Source organism: Gymnogyps californianus, chromosome 7 (genome assembly GCF_018139145.2).
Source record: "Gymnogyps californianus isolate 813 chromosome 7, ASM1813914v2, whole genome shotgun sequence".
NCBI classification, from domain to species: domain Eukaryota; kingdom Metazoa; phylum Chordata; class Aves; order Accipitriformes; family Cathartidae; genus Gymnogyps; species Gymnogyps californianus.
In genome coordinates this window covers 2,178,807-2,196,593 of record NC_059477.1, presented here as the reverse complement: position 1 = coordinate 2,196,593, position 17,787 = coordinate 2,178,807, and the positions used below count along the sequence as shown (strand labels likewise).

Here is a 17,787-nt window from a genome sequence, read left to right as displayed (position 1 = left end):
GCAGAGCGCCCACCGCTCCCCAACGCCCCGCTGCAACGCTTGCAACCAGTGAGATGATAAACTGATGAGCTGCTGGGGGCACAGGGGCCCAAAGCTTTTGCTGTATTGCATCTTGGCTTTGTTACCGCACACTTTTACACAAGGTGAAGCTTTAGGGCCAAACCTGTGTCTGATGTCTCTGATGCCAAGAAGGAGCAGTCCAAATTTGTAGGTTGGCTGGGATGGGTCTTACCAGATCCTCTTCTAACATGGGTTTCCAACCAGCCTCCCGCACTCAGTGTTGTTTAAGAGCTTGGACTCCTTTTTTCCTTTGAAAAGGAGAAGGAGAGCCTGTGATGTGATGTTTGACTCTGCAGTATTAACTTGGCACTTTGGGACTTTTGTGGCTCTCCATCCCATCCTCAGGAGAGGATTATAGTTACTTATTACAGACACAGCCTCGGGGTGCATCTCTTCACATTCGAAAGTGGGGTGCTTGAGGATAGGGACAAGATCAAACCTTTGGGAGAGTGGAATTTTATCTCCAGCTCTGCCAGTGGCTTGTTGTTTGACTTGTGGGTGGAAAACTCCAGCCTTCTGGGGTTTGGTCACTGCAGTCATCCTCTGTTTTCTCCAGATGACTTCCCTAGCCTTACTCGTAAAGGAAGGCTTTGCATGCAACTTCTGCATAAATGACTGTTAAAAGGAACAAAACCACTTCCAGCAGGCAGAGTTAAACAAGTTAAAGTCTCCCCGAGAGAGTTAAAATCTCCCGTGTCATCTAGCAGGACAGCCAAATCCACAAGGACACGTTGTGCCAGGGACCAGAAGGAACTTGCCGCATCCGATGAGAGAGAGCGGCTTGCTGTGCAGCCGGACGCGGGCGAAGCGCTGAGCCCCTGCATCTCTGCTCAGCACGTGGGTGCAGACCGAGGGCCATGCCGTGGCTTGCAGGAAAGCTAGGAAGTTCGTTTTTCTGGAAAACAGGGCTGTGACTGCACCAAGAATATGCGGGTAGAAGAGGCTCCTTTAAATCCTCAGATTTAAAAAAAAAAAAAAAAAATCATGAGTCAGGCCGTTGCAAAATCCTGAAACTGGCATAAAACTCATGAGTTGTTATTTTTTAGGGTTGTTTTTGTTTAATGCTAAGCACTGGCTTCTTTTCATCTCCGTCTCACCCGGGAGGCTGCAAGTTCCCCTTTCCTTCTGAGGTCCGAGAGGGAAGGTGGGGCTCCTCAGTGTGAAAAGTTACCCCCAGGACGTGGAGCTTTTGCTAAACCACTAAATACCACAAAGCTCCTGATAGAATTACCAGGAGTGGCAATCATGTGGATGAGCTGGCGTCGCTAGTAAGGGAAGGTATAAGCGGCAGAGTCCTGCAAAAGCACTGACTGCTGCACAGCGTGGGACGGATTCTGCAAAGCCGTGTAAAATCCTCCTGGACAAGGATATGTGTGCCAGAAAATGTCTCCGCAGCCTGGAGAGCAAACACCCCCCTGCCTCTGCCCATAAAGACATCGCAGTTTACCAAGCGCGATGCTGGAAATCTTCGCTCCGTGAATCAATCTCCTGTGCAGCTGGGCAGGAGAGGATCTTGCTGGAGGTGTTTAGGACAGGAATGTGACATGAAACACTTGAAATGCTGGAAATTAAATCTGAGCGTTTAGATTTTACCTTAAACATCAGCATTTGAAATAACTGGCAGCCAGGTTATGAGAGGACCCAGCCTATGTGACTGATACAGAGTGATGATTGATAGCAAACTGTATTGCCAGACCTTTCACTGCACGTAATTACATATCAGCAAATACCCTGAAGTGATTAATTACTGCCTGACATGCTCTTGGAGCCGATGTAGGCTCAGGGAAACCCCCCCTGAGGAAGGAGTCTTTCGCTAGCTTTGTTTATAATTGGGGATGACTGAGGCACTGTTACAAGAACACCAGCAATTGAGAGTTGTGAAACGGGGGTGATATACACACACGCGTGTGCACTCGCACCCCTGCCCACCCCCTGCCAGATCCACTCCTCCCTGCCCGCACCCTGCGCTGCGCCAGAGCTGGCGATACGAGAGAGGAGCTCCTGAGAAGGGCTGGCTCTAAAGCTGTCGGGTTGCCCAGACTGTGAGGCATTTATGCCTTTGTTTTCTTTGAACAGAGCTATTTTTGGGGGTGGGGGGAACATGAGAATCATCAGGCTGATTCAAACATGCCTCTGTTTTGGATGCTGATGCAATGACCCTTGTGATGGGGATGAAACACCTCCCAGCTTCTGCTGGCTGTCCTGTTGTTGGTCAGGGAGGTGGGAAGGGGAGTGAAGGTGGATGATGGAGGGGCTAGAGGCTTCTCAGTGATGGGAAGTGGTGTGTTTTCCAGTCCCCTGGCACAGTTAGCCTCCAGCAGCAGGGAGACCAGCTGAGGGGGTGTAAACACACCTACAGCGGGGTGGCACGGGCATTTTGGCAAAGCCAAAAAAGCTCTATTGGAATAAAGTCCCATGGTGACTGGACCAAGAAGCTTGACCGAGCCCTGATGCTCTCGCTGTATCTTCCTCCTGTCTCGTCTCGGGAATGGTTGCCATGTGGCTTTCCTAGGTTTTGGCTGATGCGGTTTTTGATGCTGTAACCGTGGATTTTCTTGGTTTCACCCATACGAATTTAAGTTCGTATTTTTTCCTCCTCCTCCCACCCTGTGCTAAGATCGTGTCTGACGACCAGCATGGCCTGGAAAATATGATTGTGATTGATTTTGTTGCCTGGAGCCCATGTTGATTTGAGATTCTGCCAGTGTTTTTTTTCGTAAGTCAATTTCTTTTTAATTCTTCCACAGTTAGGACTTGCTGCTTTCCCTCAAAGACGTTAGGCCTAGCCTGAGCACTCTAGGCTTAAAACTGAATTTTTAACTCTGTCCCACACCGTTCTTGTCTCGCAGAACTTGCTGCATCCAGCCCGGCTCAGGGACTTCACTGCAGCCTGGCCAAGGCTCTGCAAGGATCCTGGGGTTTCATTCCCTCTTCTTGCTTCCCATTTCTCCTGATGACTACGAGAGCCACGTCTCAGCTGAGCTGAAAGAGAAGCACCGGGGCAGGGAAGGGACTCCACTGTCCTTCCTGGCCTCGAAAGCCAGAGCTTGAGATGTCCCCCTCGAGCTGCTGGAAATGATCTTCCATGCCTTGACAGTCCCCAAGGAGGTGAGAGCACCCTGAAGCAAGACCTTGGGCTGTCAGGTCAACCTGAAAATCATCCGGAAAACTAACACGGAAACCCTGAAGCAAATCACCAGAAACTGTGTCTTCTGTGGCAGGTCGAAAGAAGGATGACAAGGGGCCAGACCTGCAGGGGACGGGATTTAAATGACTTGCTGTCTCCGTTACAGCTTGTACGTGTCCAGAGCTTGTTTGTCTGCAATTAACGCGGTTGTCTTAAGCAGAGCTGCGGAGAGCACGATTAAATAATTAATAGTAATTAAAGGCACGTTATCCGCAGGGGTGTTGTCCGTGCCCATCCTGCACAGCCCTGTGCTGCCCGACGCCAGCTTGTCCGAGCAAGGGCTGAAGCTGAGGGGAGGGAGCCTGGGTGGGCTGTAAGCCATGCGTAGGCCCGGCACGTCCCTGGGGAAGCCTCCCCGCTCTCACCAGCCACCCAGAATGGACGAGCCACAGCAGGACTCGACTCCCGTCTGCGCCGGCCCCAGCAGCGCCCAGGGAAGGAGGGAAGGGGCGTCCACCTGTACACGCGTGAGGCTGACCCTGTTTTGACAAAGTGGCGTCTTTTTTAATCAGAATGCGACTTTCCGCTCGTTTTAGCTCATAACTGCACCAAGCAACTTGATCAGCTTAGCTAGGCGCCGTCTTTGCAAAGCTCCCTCTCTGTCCCATTTCGCTCAGTCAAGACATAACCCTTAGACCTTTTTGCCATCGATGTGGGGTCTGGCTAAAGGGGAGGTTTCAAGCAGGGACAGTAAACCAACCTCCCTCCCATCCTACCCCCGGCTCTGCTAACGGTAGGTGTTGAGGATGGGGAGGAGAGAAAATCTCCGTGCGGGTCGGTTTGTTTTTCTGAGTGACCCGATCAACAGCTAAGTCAAGACAGGACAAGAAAAAAAGCAACGTGGGGATGGAGTGAGGAATTCAGGTTTCGGCTTAACCTCTCTTTGCTTTGAAAAGAAACAGTTCAGTCCTTTTTGAGATGGAGAGAGGAAAAAAAAGTCTGAGCTTTTTAGAAATTTCCCTGCATTATTTTCTGAATCAGACTTGAAGCTGCTAATATTCCTCTCACCAAAAAGGGCACCTTTTTAAGTGGATTTACCTTTTCAGCTCTAACCACCGCTGGTCCCCCTTGCCTTCAGCTATGTTTTGCCAGCAGGACTAGGCTTTTCATGATCTGCCCTTAGCAATGTCCTGGGAGCTCACATCAAGAGGCGAGATGCACTGGAGTCTCTGTTTCGTACTTCTAAACACCTTCCCCTTCCTTTTCAACATTTCCCCCCGCTGCAAAGAGTAGCTGAGCTGGAGATCTTCAATTATTTTTGTGCCTTCGCCCCATTTAAGCATTGCAGGATGTTATACAGAACCAAGCACTGAATCTGCCTCTCAAAATCGCACCACACAGTGTAAGGCTCCCAGGCATTTTCCTGCAGTCAAAAATGTCCTGACATTTTCATATATTAAATCTGTTTATTGAAGCTGTTCTTCTGCCATGGTACTTTTTCACAAGCTATATATTTGCCCTTGCTAGGGCTTCTCAAAAAAAATAAGCGTCAGGACTTCTGGCTTATGCCAGCACAATGAGGTTTCTTGAGAGTGAGTCATTGCGTTTGCAAGGCTGGAGCTGGAACGGGAAGCTGGATTTCTGCGCTGTTCCCGGGGACCTGCCTACAGAGCAAAGCTAGTCCAGGATATGCAAGGATGCAAAAGAATACAGGTTTAGGGTGAATTTGGGGAGACAAGTCTTTTTTTTTTTTGCCCCCACCCCCTATTTAGCAATTGCATCCACAGTGGATTGCACTAAAGCAAAAAGGAAGGTTCGGCTTACAGAGTCGGAGGAAGGTCCCCATGTAAATCAGTCCACCTGGGATCATCAGGAATAGCTGTTCTGGGTAGGGCAAAGCCTCGGGAGCAGCACCGAGGGGAACGAAAGACAACCTCCTTTTTCCTCGTGCTCTCCCTCTCATTATTATCTACACATAAATTATTCACATTCTTTGCAAGCCAAGTCTTGTCTTGACTGAAGGAGTGCAGATCATTAGAAACCCAACAATTTTCTGCATATTTCGTGATAAAAGAAGCTCCAACGGGGCAGGAGGTTGGGAGCAGGGGGAAAAGGGATAGGATTTCTTCTGCAATTTCTGCTCCCGAGAGTTTCCTGAGATTTCTGGACTGCTGATACCAGAGACTCCTGGATACCCAGCTAGAAAAAAGCCACCTCATGGAGAAGATGGAAGGACCTCCCGGTGAGGCCAGAGGACCCATACGTGTTGGGGTGGGATGCTCTCGGGGAGCATCACCCCCCTGGGAGGAGGCCAGAGATGCTGTGCAGGGGGAGAAGCAGCGCTGTGGAGCACAGGCTCCCCTTGTGCCCTGCTCAGATTTCAAGGTAGATTTCGTTATATACATTTAATAACAGAACATGCCTTAAATTTCCAGTAAAGAGCCATCTCAAAGCAAACATGATCCATTCCAGAACTGTTGTTTCAGCATTATCCAAACGATCAAGGTCACTGCGGCTTGCTGCTTTTTCACCCCCGTAGTGGCATTTTGCCATCAGCGTTTCCATGAAATGGCTCATTTTTGATGAATTCTCATTTTTAGATGGCAAGGGAGGAGGAGCACTGGATGGTTTCCAAGCAGCTCCATTCCCGATGCCAACATTTTGCACGGGGCCTCTCTCACCCTGGTTTATTGATCACCAAGACATGACCTCGCAGGGCTGAGTCTGCCTGGGAGCAGGCAATGACAGGGTCTGGATGGCCATCCCCGTGCTGCCTCTGCGGGCAGCTCCACCGCAGCACTCCCAGTTCAGGGCTTAATGGGAATTTGGGTCTGTCCCTGTCTGCCCAGGCAAACAGCCTCCAAAAGACACCTCGCTCTGCCCAGCCCATCAAAAGCATCCCTGCCACCTCCAGCTTTCTGATGTACCCTCAGCCCAAGTCTGAAGGATACTCTGGGTTTCTTATCTCGTTGAATTTCCCCCTACCACCCTCCCTGGTTTCAGAGCAGAAACAGGACCCAGTTTAGTGGGGACATGACAAGGTTCTTCCCTGTCCCACAGGACGGTGGCTCAGAGAGCTGTGATTGCCTCTATAACACCTCGGCGCCCAGCGGGGAGGAGAGCTGCTTGAGCTAAGGGATAACTCTGGCCCAGGGGCCAATGGGCACAAAGTGGTTGGGAAAAGTTGTGGGCTGGAAATTAAAACGCTCCCAATCACCGGAAGAAATATCCTCTTTAAAAGGGGCAGGCAGAGCCATGGCTCGGCCAGTAGGCAAGAAGGCTTCTTGAAGGGATTGGAGTTGGTGAGCCCCACGCCAGACCTCGGTCCCACGAGCTGGCAGAGAACAAGTCAGCTCAGTGCTGGGATGAGGCTCCCACCTCATCCCAGTGCCCAGTGCCATCGGTGCTGGACCACGATGGGGGAAAGCAGCTTTCATAAGCTGTGACGCAGGTCCTTCAGCCATTGGTGAAGACAAGGCTCTTCCAACTCCAGCTCGTGTTTGAAGTCAGCCCAGCGTTCCTCTCTCCTAACATGCGCTTGGGCTGCCATGCCAGCCCTGCTGGGACACTGGTACACGGTTGCCTGCCGGGGCTGAAGCCCTGGGGAAAACGAGGTCCTGGTGACACAAGAGCTAACGAAATATTTGCAGTATACTCTCCCTGTGTGCAATTATATATATATATATGTAAAAAACAGAATATGGATTGGATATAAACATATATATATATACATACACATATTAAAAAAAACATACCCAGGACTTATTTGCAAGTAATTATAGATAAGGAACTTGAACATTGCCGCAGTCTCAGCAGACACAGCCCCCCCCTTCTCCCTCCCATCTTTCTGCGTCACTCTCTCTGTTATCTAGCTAAAAATAAAGGAGCATTGGGCACCCGAGTCTCCCATGGGCAACCGCATGACAAACATCAAGCCTTGGTGTTAGCAACCCATGAACAGGGGTGGGGAGCGGCAGCCTGCCTCTGTCTGTGCGGTTGCTGGCTCAAGAGGCACCTGGGCTCCAGCCCTGCGGTGAGGCTGGTGTGGGGAGGAGGTGGGGGGACGAGGACGTTGCTCGTGGACCCCGAGCCCTCTTCTCCTAGGCTGTCCCTCATCCAGAGCTAAGCCAATTTTTAGCTTAAAATGAGCCAGTACAGGCTCTGCTCAGCTCAGAGCGTCCTCAGAGGTTATAAACCCTCAGGCCACAGTGATAAAACTCCAGCAGGGCTCGCTTTTCCCAAACCAGCCCCTTCAGTGACCTCCCGACGGGTTTATGGCCTCCTCGTGCTCCACCGCTCTCTTCAAACACATTGTCACACCAGGACTTCCTCACCTGCGATCACGCTTCGGTTTTCACCCATTACGCCCCGGCAGTTACCAGGGATACAGAGCAGCCAGGCTGAAAAGAAATGCTGACGCTGAGGTTTAAGAAACGGTTTTTAAGAAACGGTTTTACCCGGCCCCCCCACCCCTACCTGCTTTGCTCTAATTGAGTTTTACGGAGGGTGGGCAGGGGAAGGAGGACGGGGCCCCAGATGAGTTATTTGTCCTGCATGAGGTTTTGCAGCTGATGAGGGACAAATCATCATGGGACTCTTTGCATCACACCCTTGTGATGAAAAGATGAAGATGGGCAGCACCTTAGGAGAGGCTGGGCAAGGTGGGAGGCCGGCTGGCTTTGGTGCCAGAAGCTGCAGGCAAAACTGGCAGGGGATGATTTTAAACCATCCTTGCCCCATTCCCAGTCTGAGATGCTCCAGGGCTGCTGGAAGTCCCAGAAGAAACGCAGCAGGTCCCAGGGCTGGGCTGAGGTTTGTGGCGAGACATCAGCAGGGTCTCCCCACCTCTCTGGGACCACCAGATGCTACCTGTTGGCCATGCCCGGGAGACAAAGACCTGTGCAGTTGCATGGGGAAGCCTAAAGGCCATTTCTTCTGGAGACGTGGCTGTCACTGCCTAGGTTGGGTGGCAAACAACTGAGCACACACTCCAAGAACAGTGTATGGGTGGTGGCTTGTTATTTTGGTGTTTTGGTTTTTTTTTCCCCACAACCCATTGTCATCTTGGCACCAACCAGCTCTAACAGATCCCTCCTTCTCAGTCATCAGGTGGTTTCTAAGGCTGGCTGGGAAAGAGCGTGGCCCATCCTGGGAGGATGTGGTGGGCAAGAAGACATTGCAAAGCTGCAGCAATTGCCATTCCCCCTCCTGCCTTTGGACATTTTAAACAGGCAGCAGAAGCCAAAGGATGGGGAAGGTGCCAAAGAGTTGAAAGGGCCCCCTTGTTAGAGAGTGCAAGCGGCAAGGGAGGGGGCTTTCCAAGAGCTATTTAAACATTAACCAGCACAACAATTGCCCTGTGTTCCCGTTTCCCATTGCCACGCTGGTCTTTCATCTCTGCGTGGGTGGATCTGCAGGGTCCTGAGCTGCCTCCAGCCCTGGAGACATGGCCTGTCCACTGCTGGCACGGTGCTGCGGCGGTGACAGGAGCCTCCGTGCCACCTCCTCTGCCTGCAGGACTTCATTACCATGCCTGTAGCTGCAGGGAGCCCACAGGTATGGGGTCGAGGGTTTAAAATGGGTTATTAACTTCCCTCTTGCAGCCATAACTTGGAGGATACGGCTGGAGGGTTTCAGAGAGCCACAGCTCATAAAATAAAATCAGCGTGGCATGGAGCTGCTGGATGCTGAACCGAGGCACTCAGCCCTGATGTAGCTCTTCTGCCCACACTGCAAGCAGGAGTACCTGAACCTGCAGCACTCTCCCCCCACCCAAGCACCATTCAACCCCTTTCCCCACCATGTAAGGGACAATCCTGCAGGTTTAGCATCTTTAGTGTGGGGATTTGAGTATCACACCACCACCACCAATTTCTTTTTTTTTTTTTTTTTAGCCTTGGGAGTGAGAAAAATGCTGGCAACCTTCTTTTACACCCGTGGAAAAGAAGCCTGGGGGCATCTGAAGTGATGTGACCAGGGTTAGGCAAGAGCCAGTGGCAGAGACTGAAAAACTGTGTTGAGACCCAGCTTCGTGTCCTGCTCTCTTTCCGGCAGCGAAATACAGACTTGAAAGCAATGCCGGGTGGGATCAGGAGCTTCGGGTGCGCCTATCTCCCGGGACACCACCTTTTGGGAACGCTCCAGCCCCAGCACCGAGGGATCACAAGAAACTTCATAAGCTGACAGTAGCCCGCTCCAGCTGCACAATTTGGGTACCATTGGGCTGAAGTAATAAATAATAAATAATAAATAATAATAATAATAATAATAATAATAATAATATCTGTGGGTTGATGAAGAGCTGGGTGAGATGATCTCTGCCTCCCATTCCCCAGTGTCTGCAAGCAGGCTGTCGTCCCTCTCCCCCAGCGCCCCATGGGCTCAGCAGCACCTCTCACAAACTCCCCTCGTGCTGCAGCATTTTTGCAAGCCGTAAGATGTCATTAGTCAAGGCTGTCAGGGAGGGAGGACGAGGGGGTCATTAGGCACGCGGGATTATTTCTGGTCACCTCTCGGCTGGGTATAGCTCCAGCGCAAACACCTGGGGGATTTATAGGCTTCATAACTTACCTTCCACCAGTATTTTAATGTAGTTGCTGGAGAGTTGCTCTTTTTCGTAAGCTTTCCTCCCTTAAATCTCACTCAAATATCTGAGGGAAGCAAACACAAGCTAAGCCGAAATAAACAGAATGGTTTATTAGAGCAAATATTCCCAGGCTGGGCTCTCCATATTCCCTAGTCATCATGAACTATCCTCAATAAGAATATGCACGTGCTGAAATGTCTCAATTTTGCTCTACCAGGCAAGCACTACCTTTTTTTTTTGCATGATGTGTGTGTAAAGTGCCTAGTGTCTTGCAGACCCGACTCACAGCAGTGGCCTTTTGCTGCTCAGACAAAAAGTACGTGTGATTTGGGGTAATTCACGTGGAAGAAGCTCTAGGATGGAGCTGACTGAATGAATGAAAACAAAGCAAAGGGGGCCCAAGTTTGAATCAGCGTGGGATTTTTCTTTTTTCTTCTTGCAATGGTTTATAGTCCATTTTAAAGAGACGGTCATCCTCACTCTACCCAAACTTTGACCAGAAGTACCTTGTGCAAAGAAATAGCTCTCTTCGCATTACACCATGCTGCAAGGATTCAGCGCCCTACGAATTACATTAACCAAGACGATCCTTTCGAAGATACTTGCTTGGGAGGCAAATCCCATTTGAAATAGAGCAGAGGGATTTAGCTTAACAAGGCAAACCACGGAAAGAGAGGGAGAAGGATCTGTGTAGCTGAGACACCAAGAGGCAAGGCAGAGGGGAGAACCTGCAGAAAAGGGGCCGCAGAGCTCTTGGGGTGCAGGAGACGTCATGAAGCTACGTGCATGAAAACATGGGACACGCCGAGCCGTCGGAGGGGTGTTTGAAGCACCCTTGTCCATGAGAGCAAGTGGAGATCGCTCAGCAGCCCTCCCTTGGTGGCCTTCAGGGAGGGTATGTCAGGGACCTGCAGAGAAGTGGCGGGGGACACGCTGGTAGCTCGTCTCTGCTTATTTTTGTCCTGACCCCATCTCCTGCTGCTGCCGGCTGGACCCCAGCCCTGGTCCCTTTCTCTTCTTGCCTTTTCTGCCATTTGAAAAGTTGCAGGTCCTTCTCACCTGCTCCTAGCCCATGCTTGCAGAGATCTGATGCAGCTGACAGCCCAACTGCTTCCTCACTGCTTTTTCTCCCGCCTGGTCCCATGCAGGGGCAGCATCCTTGGGCACTGCCTGGGGGCCTGGGCTCCCCATGCCACGAGGGTCCCCAGACATCAGGCTGGGGACCACAGCTCCAGCATCACTCGCTGTTTCGCTGAACTGCCTGCTCGGGGAGATGGTACGGCAGCATAAATCACGGCCAGCGTGCCGCTCCAGGGCACCGCAAGGTCAGCAAGCTCCTTGTGCAATGTTTTCATGACAACTGGCCCAAACACGCAAAAACCCCTGCTGACAAAAGCACTCTCCGGCCAGGAGGAGAGGCTGTGTGGCTTGAAGGAGGATGTCCGTCCTTGCAGCTCGAGGCGCAAGGAGCTTTGCTTGCAAGAAGACACAACCCCTCCCGCCCCTTCCCGCAAGCCAGTGGCTTTGGCAGTAAAATAAACTGAGACATCCCAGCTCAGCCCCCCCTGCTCACAGGGCTGCGGGGTAGATCCAGTCGCACAGTCGCGCACACACGAAGTCACAGCCGCTCGAAACCTACAGCCCTAAACCCTTCTGGCTGTTTCTCTTCCTCCATCACAGGGACAGGGATGGTTCCCCCCGTTAAACCAGGAGGAGGAAAGCCCCCCCTCCCCAGCTCCATGCGGGACACAGCACATCCATCGCCCTGTGTGCCCAAGCCCTGTCTGGGCTCCTTGGGGCACAGATAAGCCCATCCAGGGACACGAACGCCGGTGTGCAGTGCTCCATGCCAGCAGGAAAACCTCCACAAATCGTCTCCCGCCAGGTGGGATCGGTGAGGACGAGTTCCCTTCACGCTCAGGAGGGTACAGGCACCGCAGCATCTGCTCCTGGGCTTTCAGATCCATGAAACGCAGGCCAGGAGAAACATACGGTGCCCGGCACGCTGCCTGGGAAACGAGGCCGGAGGCGCAAAGGGAAGCGATGGGTCAGAACCATCTTCAGGAGCGCTGGACCGGACCACGCTGCCCACCGTGCCACCCGTGCGGCGGAGAGACAGGCACCCGTCGGTGATGGTGTGAGGGAGGAGCCCGCGGGGAACTGCGCCTTTCAGAGGCTCTCCGTGCGGTCACGAGGCAGCTGAGCACTCAGCAACTCAATCCTTGAATGCCACAGGTCACCATCCGACTCAGCTCCAAGTGATTTCTGGGCGTGCACCAACAGCCTTGATAGGAGCTCACTAACTGCATCACCGGCTAAGCCTTTAGGTTCATTTCGAGGTCCTGCAACCCTTTCGAGCCCCACGGCCCTGATCCTGCAAAGCAGACAGCATGTCCTCTCGCCCGGGGAACTGTGCACCACCTGGGAAGCAGAGAGGAGCCGAGCGCAAACCTCGAGCAGGGTAAGCGCTCACGAGCCCTGCCAAACGGCGCTGGGACGAATGGGGGCTCATCCGTTTCCTCTCTGGCTCCCGTCTCACCATTTTAACAAGAAAGAAAAAGTCATTTACCACCCGGCTCCGGCTCTCCTCTCCGAAATGTCACCCTGTGTTTCCTGTGTCAGCAGCCACCCAGGAGGAGAAGCAGCCTCCAGCTCCCGCAGCATCCTGTTCTCAACTGCCCGCCTGGTGCTTTAACCCCTGCAGACCTGGCTCTCCGCCACCCCAACGCCTCGCCCGAGGCCGCGCGTTTAGAAAAGCCACGCCGCGCGAGCAAAACCAAAACTTTCTCGCTCCCTCCTCTTAAGCGCTGTGCACAGGGCGATCGCCACCTTCACACGGATTTAAAAGAGGTGAGGGAAGGAAATACCCACACCAAACAATATTCTCCCCTTTCACGGACAGCAGCAGAGAGGCAGAGAAATTAAGCGGCCTGCAAAAGAGCTCAGATTTCATTAACTGCACAATCATCGATGTTCCCCACGTCCTAGAGGGAGACGCTGCAGAGGGCTGCCATGCGACAGACCCGTGCCAGCATGCCGCTGGGTGCAGAGTGATCCTGAGCAGGTCACTTCTCCAGCCCCATGCCCTCATCTCCTCTCCCTGGGGAGGCAGGAGCAACCTCCTTCGTAACATGCAACGAGAAGCAACTGTAAAATGCAGCATCGATATTCAGAAATAAGCAGAAGAACACTTCTTTTTTTTTTTTTTTTTTAATCAGGCCCTTTCATTGTATAAATAATTTATTTCGGTTCACAGCATTATGTCTGCATCTTTTAAAAAAAGAAGAAAAGACAGGAGGAACAGAGACTGACAGACAATGGCAAGGGTAGGACACGGGCAGCAGGATATCCAACACTGATGGGAACGCTGCGAAGGTACCTGGGGAAATGAGACCAGTACCTCGTGACAGCTGCTTAAAAAAAAAAAAAAAAGGTCATTCAAACATATTTAGAGAAGACGCACAACTTGCAAAAAGCCCAGCTCGTTTTCAGAGCAACAACCCAGGCAGTTTCCCTTAACCGCCGTTTTGCTGAGGCACCTCTTCTTCTAGCCCACCGTAGGCGACGCACATCTTCACACAGGAAAAAATCAGCGTACGGTTGTGAAATGTTACAGAAATACCACGGAAGCCGTTAGCTACTAATTGGAAAAGGTCTTTTTAATTATTGCAGAAAGCAGAGCTGGCGGGAACGGCACCGCCGCAGCGTCCCACCCGGCTCAGCTGAACCTGCAAGCGCGCGCGCGCTGCCGGTTCAGCGCACGCTTAAGCGCTCCGCCGAAAACCAGCCGTTTCTCCAAGGGGATGCTCAGCGGAGCCGGGTGTAACAAACTCCCAGGAAGGCCCGGGCTCCGTAAATGCATGCCGCCAGGCTTTCCATGCCAGCATTCGCTAAACCAAGACCTACGTCTCGACAGCAAGGAGGCAAAACCCACAACTAATAGCCCGCACGTGTCATTTTTAAAACCTGATCGCTTTTGAGCTGGTGGGGGAAAACGTAGCTTTGTGTTTCGCCCCTAAAATGGGTCGCTCTCCAAAAAAGGGTTAATGCGTGTGGCTTCTGTGGCATCAAAAATAAATAATTTTTAATTTTTTTTTTTTCTCTCTCTCGACAGCAAGTACCAAAGTGTTGGAGGTGAAGACAAAGCAAAGAAAACCCAAGGAAGCGGGAACAGAGCCACCTGAACTGATGGGACCAGCCCACTCACTCAGCGCACAAGTCGGGACTCGCGTTGGGAACTCAAACCCCGCAAGAACAGAACTACAACTTGGCTGCAACATTTGTTTCCTAACAAAAAAAACCCGCTATTTTGGAAGGTGCCGCGCTCATCGCTGCAAGTGGAGAATCAACTCCCTGAAACCCGAAGGGCATTTTTCTTTTGTCTGCTTGGTGGTTTCTCCTTGGCTGCTCTGGGAAGGGGTTTTCAAACGGGAAGGCTGGTGTAAAATCACCAGAAAATCCTGCCAGACTGCATGGCTCAAAACTCAGGATATTTGGCCCCCCAAGGGCTGCCTGCTTCTGCTCCGTGGGTGGCGTGGAAAGCCGGGACCCTGGTTTTCTCCTCCAGAGAGCTGGGTCCCAGGCCAAAACACAGACAGCAAACGGCTTTTGGTCCCCAGTCCCATCCAGGTCCCAAAATATTCACCTGCAGAAGGACACGGCGGGGCCTGACCCTGCCCCGGGTGCTCAGCAGGCAGAAGCAGCCCACACAGCTACTGCTGGCAGCAAGGGGCTCTCTCCTTTGAATCGGGTTTAAATCTTTATAAAAAACTAACCCACCCACCCACCCCCCCCCACGTTACCCCCCGCCATGACTCTTCACACCCTGCCATTCCCGGCGCTGCCGAGTCCCTTTCCAGCAGAGATTTTGCAAGCTCTTGGCCATCTCAGCGGGCAGTGCCGGCAGCCGTCCGTCCGTCTGTCCTGCCCTGCCCTGCCGTGACCCCCCCCCCCCCCCTTAAAACCTGCATTTAGCAAGCGCTGCCCTGACCTCCTGCACCGACTGCAGAGCAGCACGGTGACCAGTACCATGAAGCCTGCTTTTTTGTTTGGTTGGTTGGTTGGTTGGGTTTGTTTTATTTTTTTAAGATAACCCCTAGTTTGGGTCACCCCAGCTGGAGCATGCCTCTGCCCGGGCACAATAAAGACCTGCTCGGGGCTTTGCTTCAGAAGATGACACAATGAAGCCTTTGAGGAGGGGGACTCCTGGACAACCCCCCCAACACTTCCAGCAGCATTCACCCAAAACCTTTGCCTTTTTTTTTTTGTTCTTCCCGCCCCCCCCCCCCTTTTTTTTTTAAGCAAACAGCTTAAAGCTCAGCACCAGTCAGCAGCTGCTAAGCACCCCTGGCGCCGCAGCCTTACACCCAGCCCCGGGCTGAAGGCTGCCTGTCCTTGCTCTGCACCCATCCGCACCCTAAAACACCAGCGGGGGGGTGGGGGGTACAACGGGACAGGACATGTCCCCTTACCCATCACCCATACTCCCCCCCCCGACATTTTGTGCTGGTCTACACCCCCCCCCCCGGCTTTCGACACCCCTTCCCACCCACAAACGCGGGGGAGGGATGCGGGCAGATATCGGGGCGCAGCTGAAAGCCCCCTCACCGCTGACCTTGCCGAGCCCCCCCCCCCCATATAACATCCATCCCTCCCCACCGCATCCCTGCTACACCCCACCCCAAAATGCACACGTTAAAGATCCAGAAGCACGCTGGGCTTCTCTCAAATGCACTTCAACAGGGTCCTGCCCTGTTCGCCCCGGCACACAAAAGCTCGGTGGTCCCGAAGGACGGAGGGGGGGGGGGGGGGGTCTCGCCCCGTTAACACGTCTCCAGCCCGGCCCGGGGGCCCCAGGAGGTCCGGATCCGGCCCTTGGGAGCACGGTGATCCATGGAAAGGGGCGGTGGGAGAGGGGAGATCCCGGCTCTCACCCGCAGCCGGGATCTGGGCTTGGCTGGCAGGAGCGGCTTTGTTATCATCACCACTATTGTCTTTTCATTTGGAAAGGAAGGAAGAAAAACAAAAAAAAAAAAAAGGAGGAAAAAAAATAATAATAATAACAATTAAACCAAAAAGAATCGCTTTGGTTCTCTCTCCCCCTCGGTTCCTTTGTCTGCTTCCCCATCCCTCCCCGTGTCTGCGGGGCTTCTACCGCTTCTTCTTCTGCTTGAGGGACTTCCTCCGCTTCAGGATCATCTCGTAGAGCTTGTCCATGCCCTCCGTGAGCCCCTCGCCGATGATGGCGCAGGCGGGCTGGATGTGGTAGGTGGTGGAAGGGGTCAGCTCGTGGAGGGCCAGCTGCTTCTCGATCTCGGCCACCGGCAGGGACTTGGGCAGGTCCTGCTTGTTGGCGATGACCAGCAGCGGGGTGCCCTGGTTCTCGGCGAACTTGGTCACCTTGTGCAGCTCTGTTTTGGCCTCCTCCAGCCGGTCCACGTCCACTGAGTCCACCACGTAGATGATGCCATCGGTGCAGCGGCTGTAGGACTTCCAGAGCGGGCGCAGCTTCTCCTGACCACCCACGTCCCAAAAGTGGCAGCTGATGCCCTTGGCCGTCCCGTTGCTCAGCCGGATCTTCTCCGTGTTGAAGCCGATGGTGGGCACGGTGTTGACGAACTCGTTGAACTTCAACCGGTAGAGCACCGTGGTCTTCCCCGCCGAGTCCAGGCCCAGCATGACGATGTGCAGGGACTGGAAGGCGGAGATGTTGGAGGAGATGTTCCCCATGGCCACGGCCCTCGCAGCCGCCCTCACAGCCCCGCGCCCATCCCCGCGCCGCCGGCCCGCAGGGGCACGGCTCGGGGTGAGCTGGGCTGGGCGCGGAGCGGGCAGGCAGGCAGCAGGCAGGCAGCAGGCAGGCAGCAGGCAGCGCGGCTCCACGCGGCGGCAGCGCTCGGGGACTGCCGGCCACCGCCCCGCCCGGGAGGAGGGGCCGCGCCGCCGCCTTCCGCAGGCTCCGCCCTCGCCCTGCCTGCACCCCCCCCACCTGCCCGTCCCTCCTCCTGCCTGCACACACCCCCACCTGCCCCTCCCTCCTCCTGCCTGCACCCCCCCCACCTGCCCGTCCCTCCTCCTGCCTGCACCCCCCACCTGCCCGTCCCTCCTCCTGCCTGCACACCCCCCCCCCACCTGCCCGTCCCTTCTCCTAGGCCTGCGGGGTCTTTTGACTTGCTGCACCCCATTGCCCCGGGGACGGCCCCAGCACGGGAGTTGGGGGGGGGGGTCCCCTGGGAGCGAGTTCCCCCTGTGGTTAAAGCTCGCTTCTCCCTACGCTTTTTCGTCCTCACTGACCGCAGAAATCATAAAAAAAAAAAACCCAAAACCTAAAAATGGTACCAAGCCAAGGCAATATTCATTGCACGTGAGACACAAGGAGGGGCCTTCTGCTGCACCATGTATAATCCCCGGCCGAGGGAATCGGAGGGGGTTGCAAAAGTGGTTCAGGCACAGCTCTGCAGGGGACGACCGGCACCAGTGAGGAGCTGAGCCCGGAAAGCAGGAGAGCGATGCTCTCCTCCTGCAAAGGCAGAGCCTGCGCTGGCGCTGGGAGCTCGGGAGTCACCGTCGCCCAGCGTGGTGCCGGGACACGGAGCGTCTGCATCCCCCTGGGGCTGTCGCAGTCTCCCAAAGCGGAGAGATGCAGGGAAAGGAAAACGTCACCTGCGCTGAATCCAGGGCTGGGGGGGACACACACACGACACACTACCGTTCATCACTGCTGTTACTGCTTTTTGCATCTCACGCTTCCTAAATGCTGTGAATGCCCTCAACCCGTGTTTAAAGCCCCTGAGGTCTCTGCGGCCAGCCAGCCCCCCAGGGCCCAGCACGGCCCAGCGCCCCAAGCCATGTAGCTGCTGGCCCAGCTGCTCCTCCTGGAAGCCCCTTCCAGGCCAGCGTGGGGACAGAGAAGCCACCTTCGCTGCATGCTCTGGGGAAGGTCTGCCCCGCTCTTTGCTGTTGCATTTATTTCTGAGATTGCTCCTGAGCCAAAAAGCAGCGGCAGGGTTGTTCC

General features: G+C 53.8%; 1 protein-coding gene across 1 annotated transcript; it reads right to left on the bottom strand.

Moving 5' to 3' along the window:
• Positions 1–15,631: 15,631 nt before the first annotated feature.
• On the bottom strand, positions 15,632–16,502 carry ARL4C (ADP ribosylation factor like GTPase 4C). The gene has a single exon (XM_050900179.1). The coding sequence runs from the start codon at positions 16,500–16,502 to the stop codon at positions 15,924–15,926; it is 579 nt and encodes a 192-aa protein (XP_050756136.1). The 3' UTR covers positions 15,632–15,923.
• Positions 16,503–17,787: the final 1,285 nt, after the last annotated feature.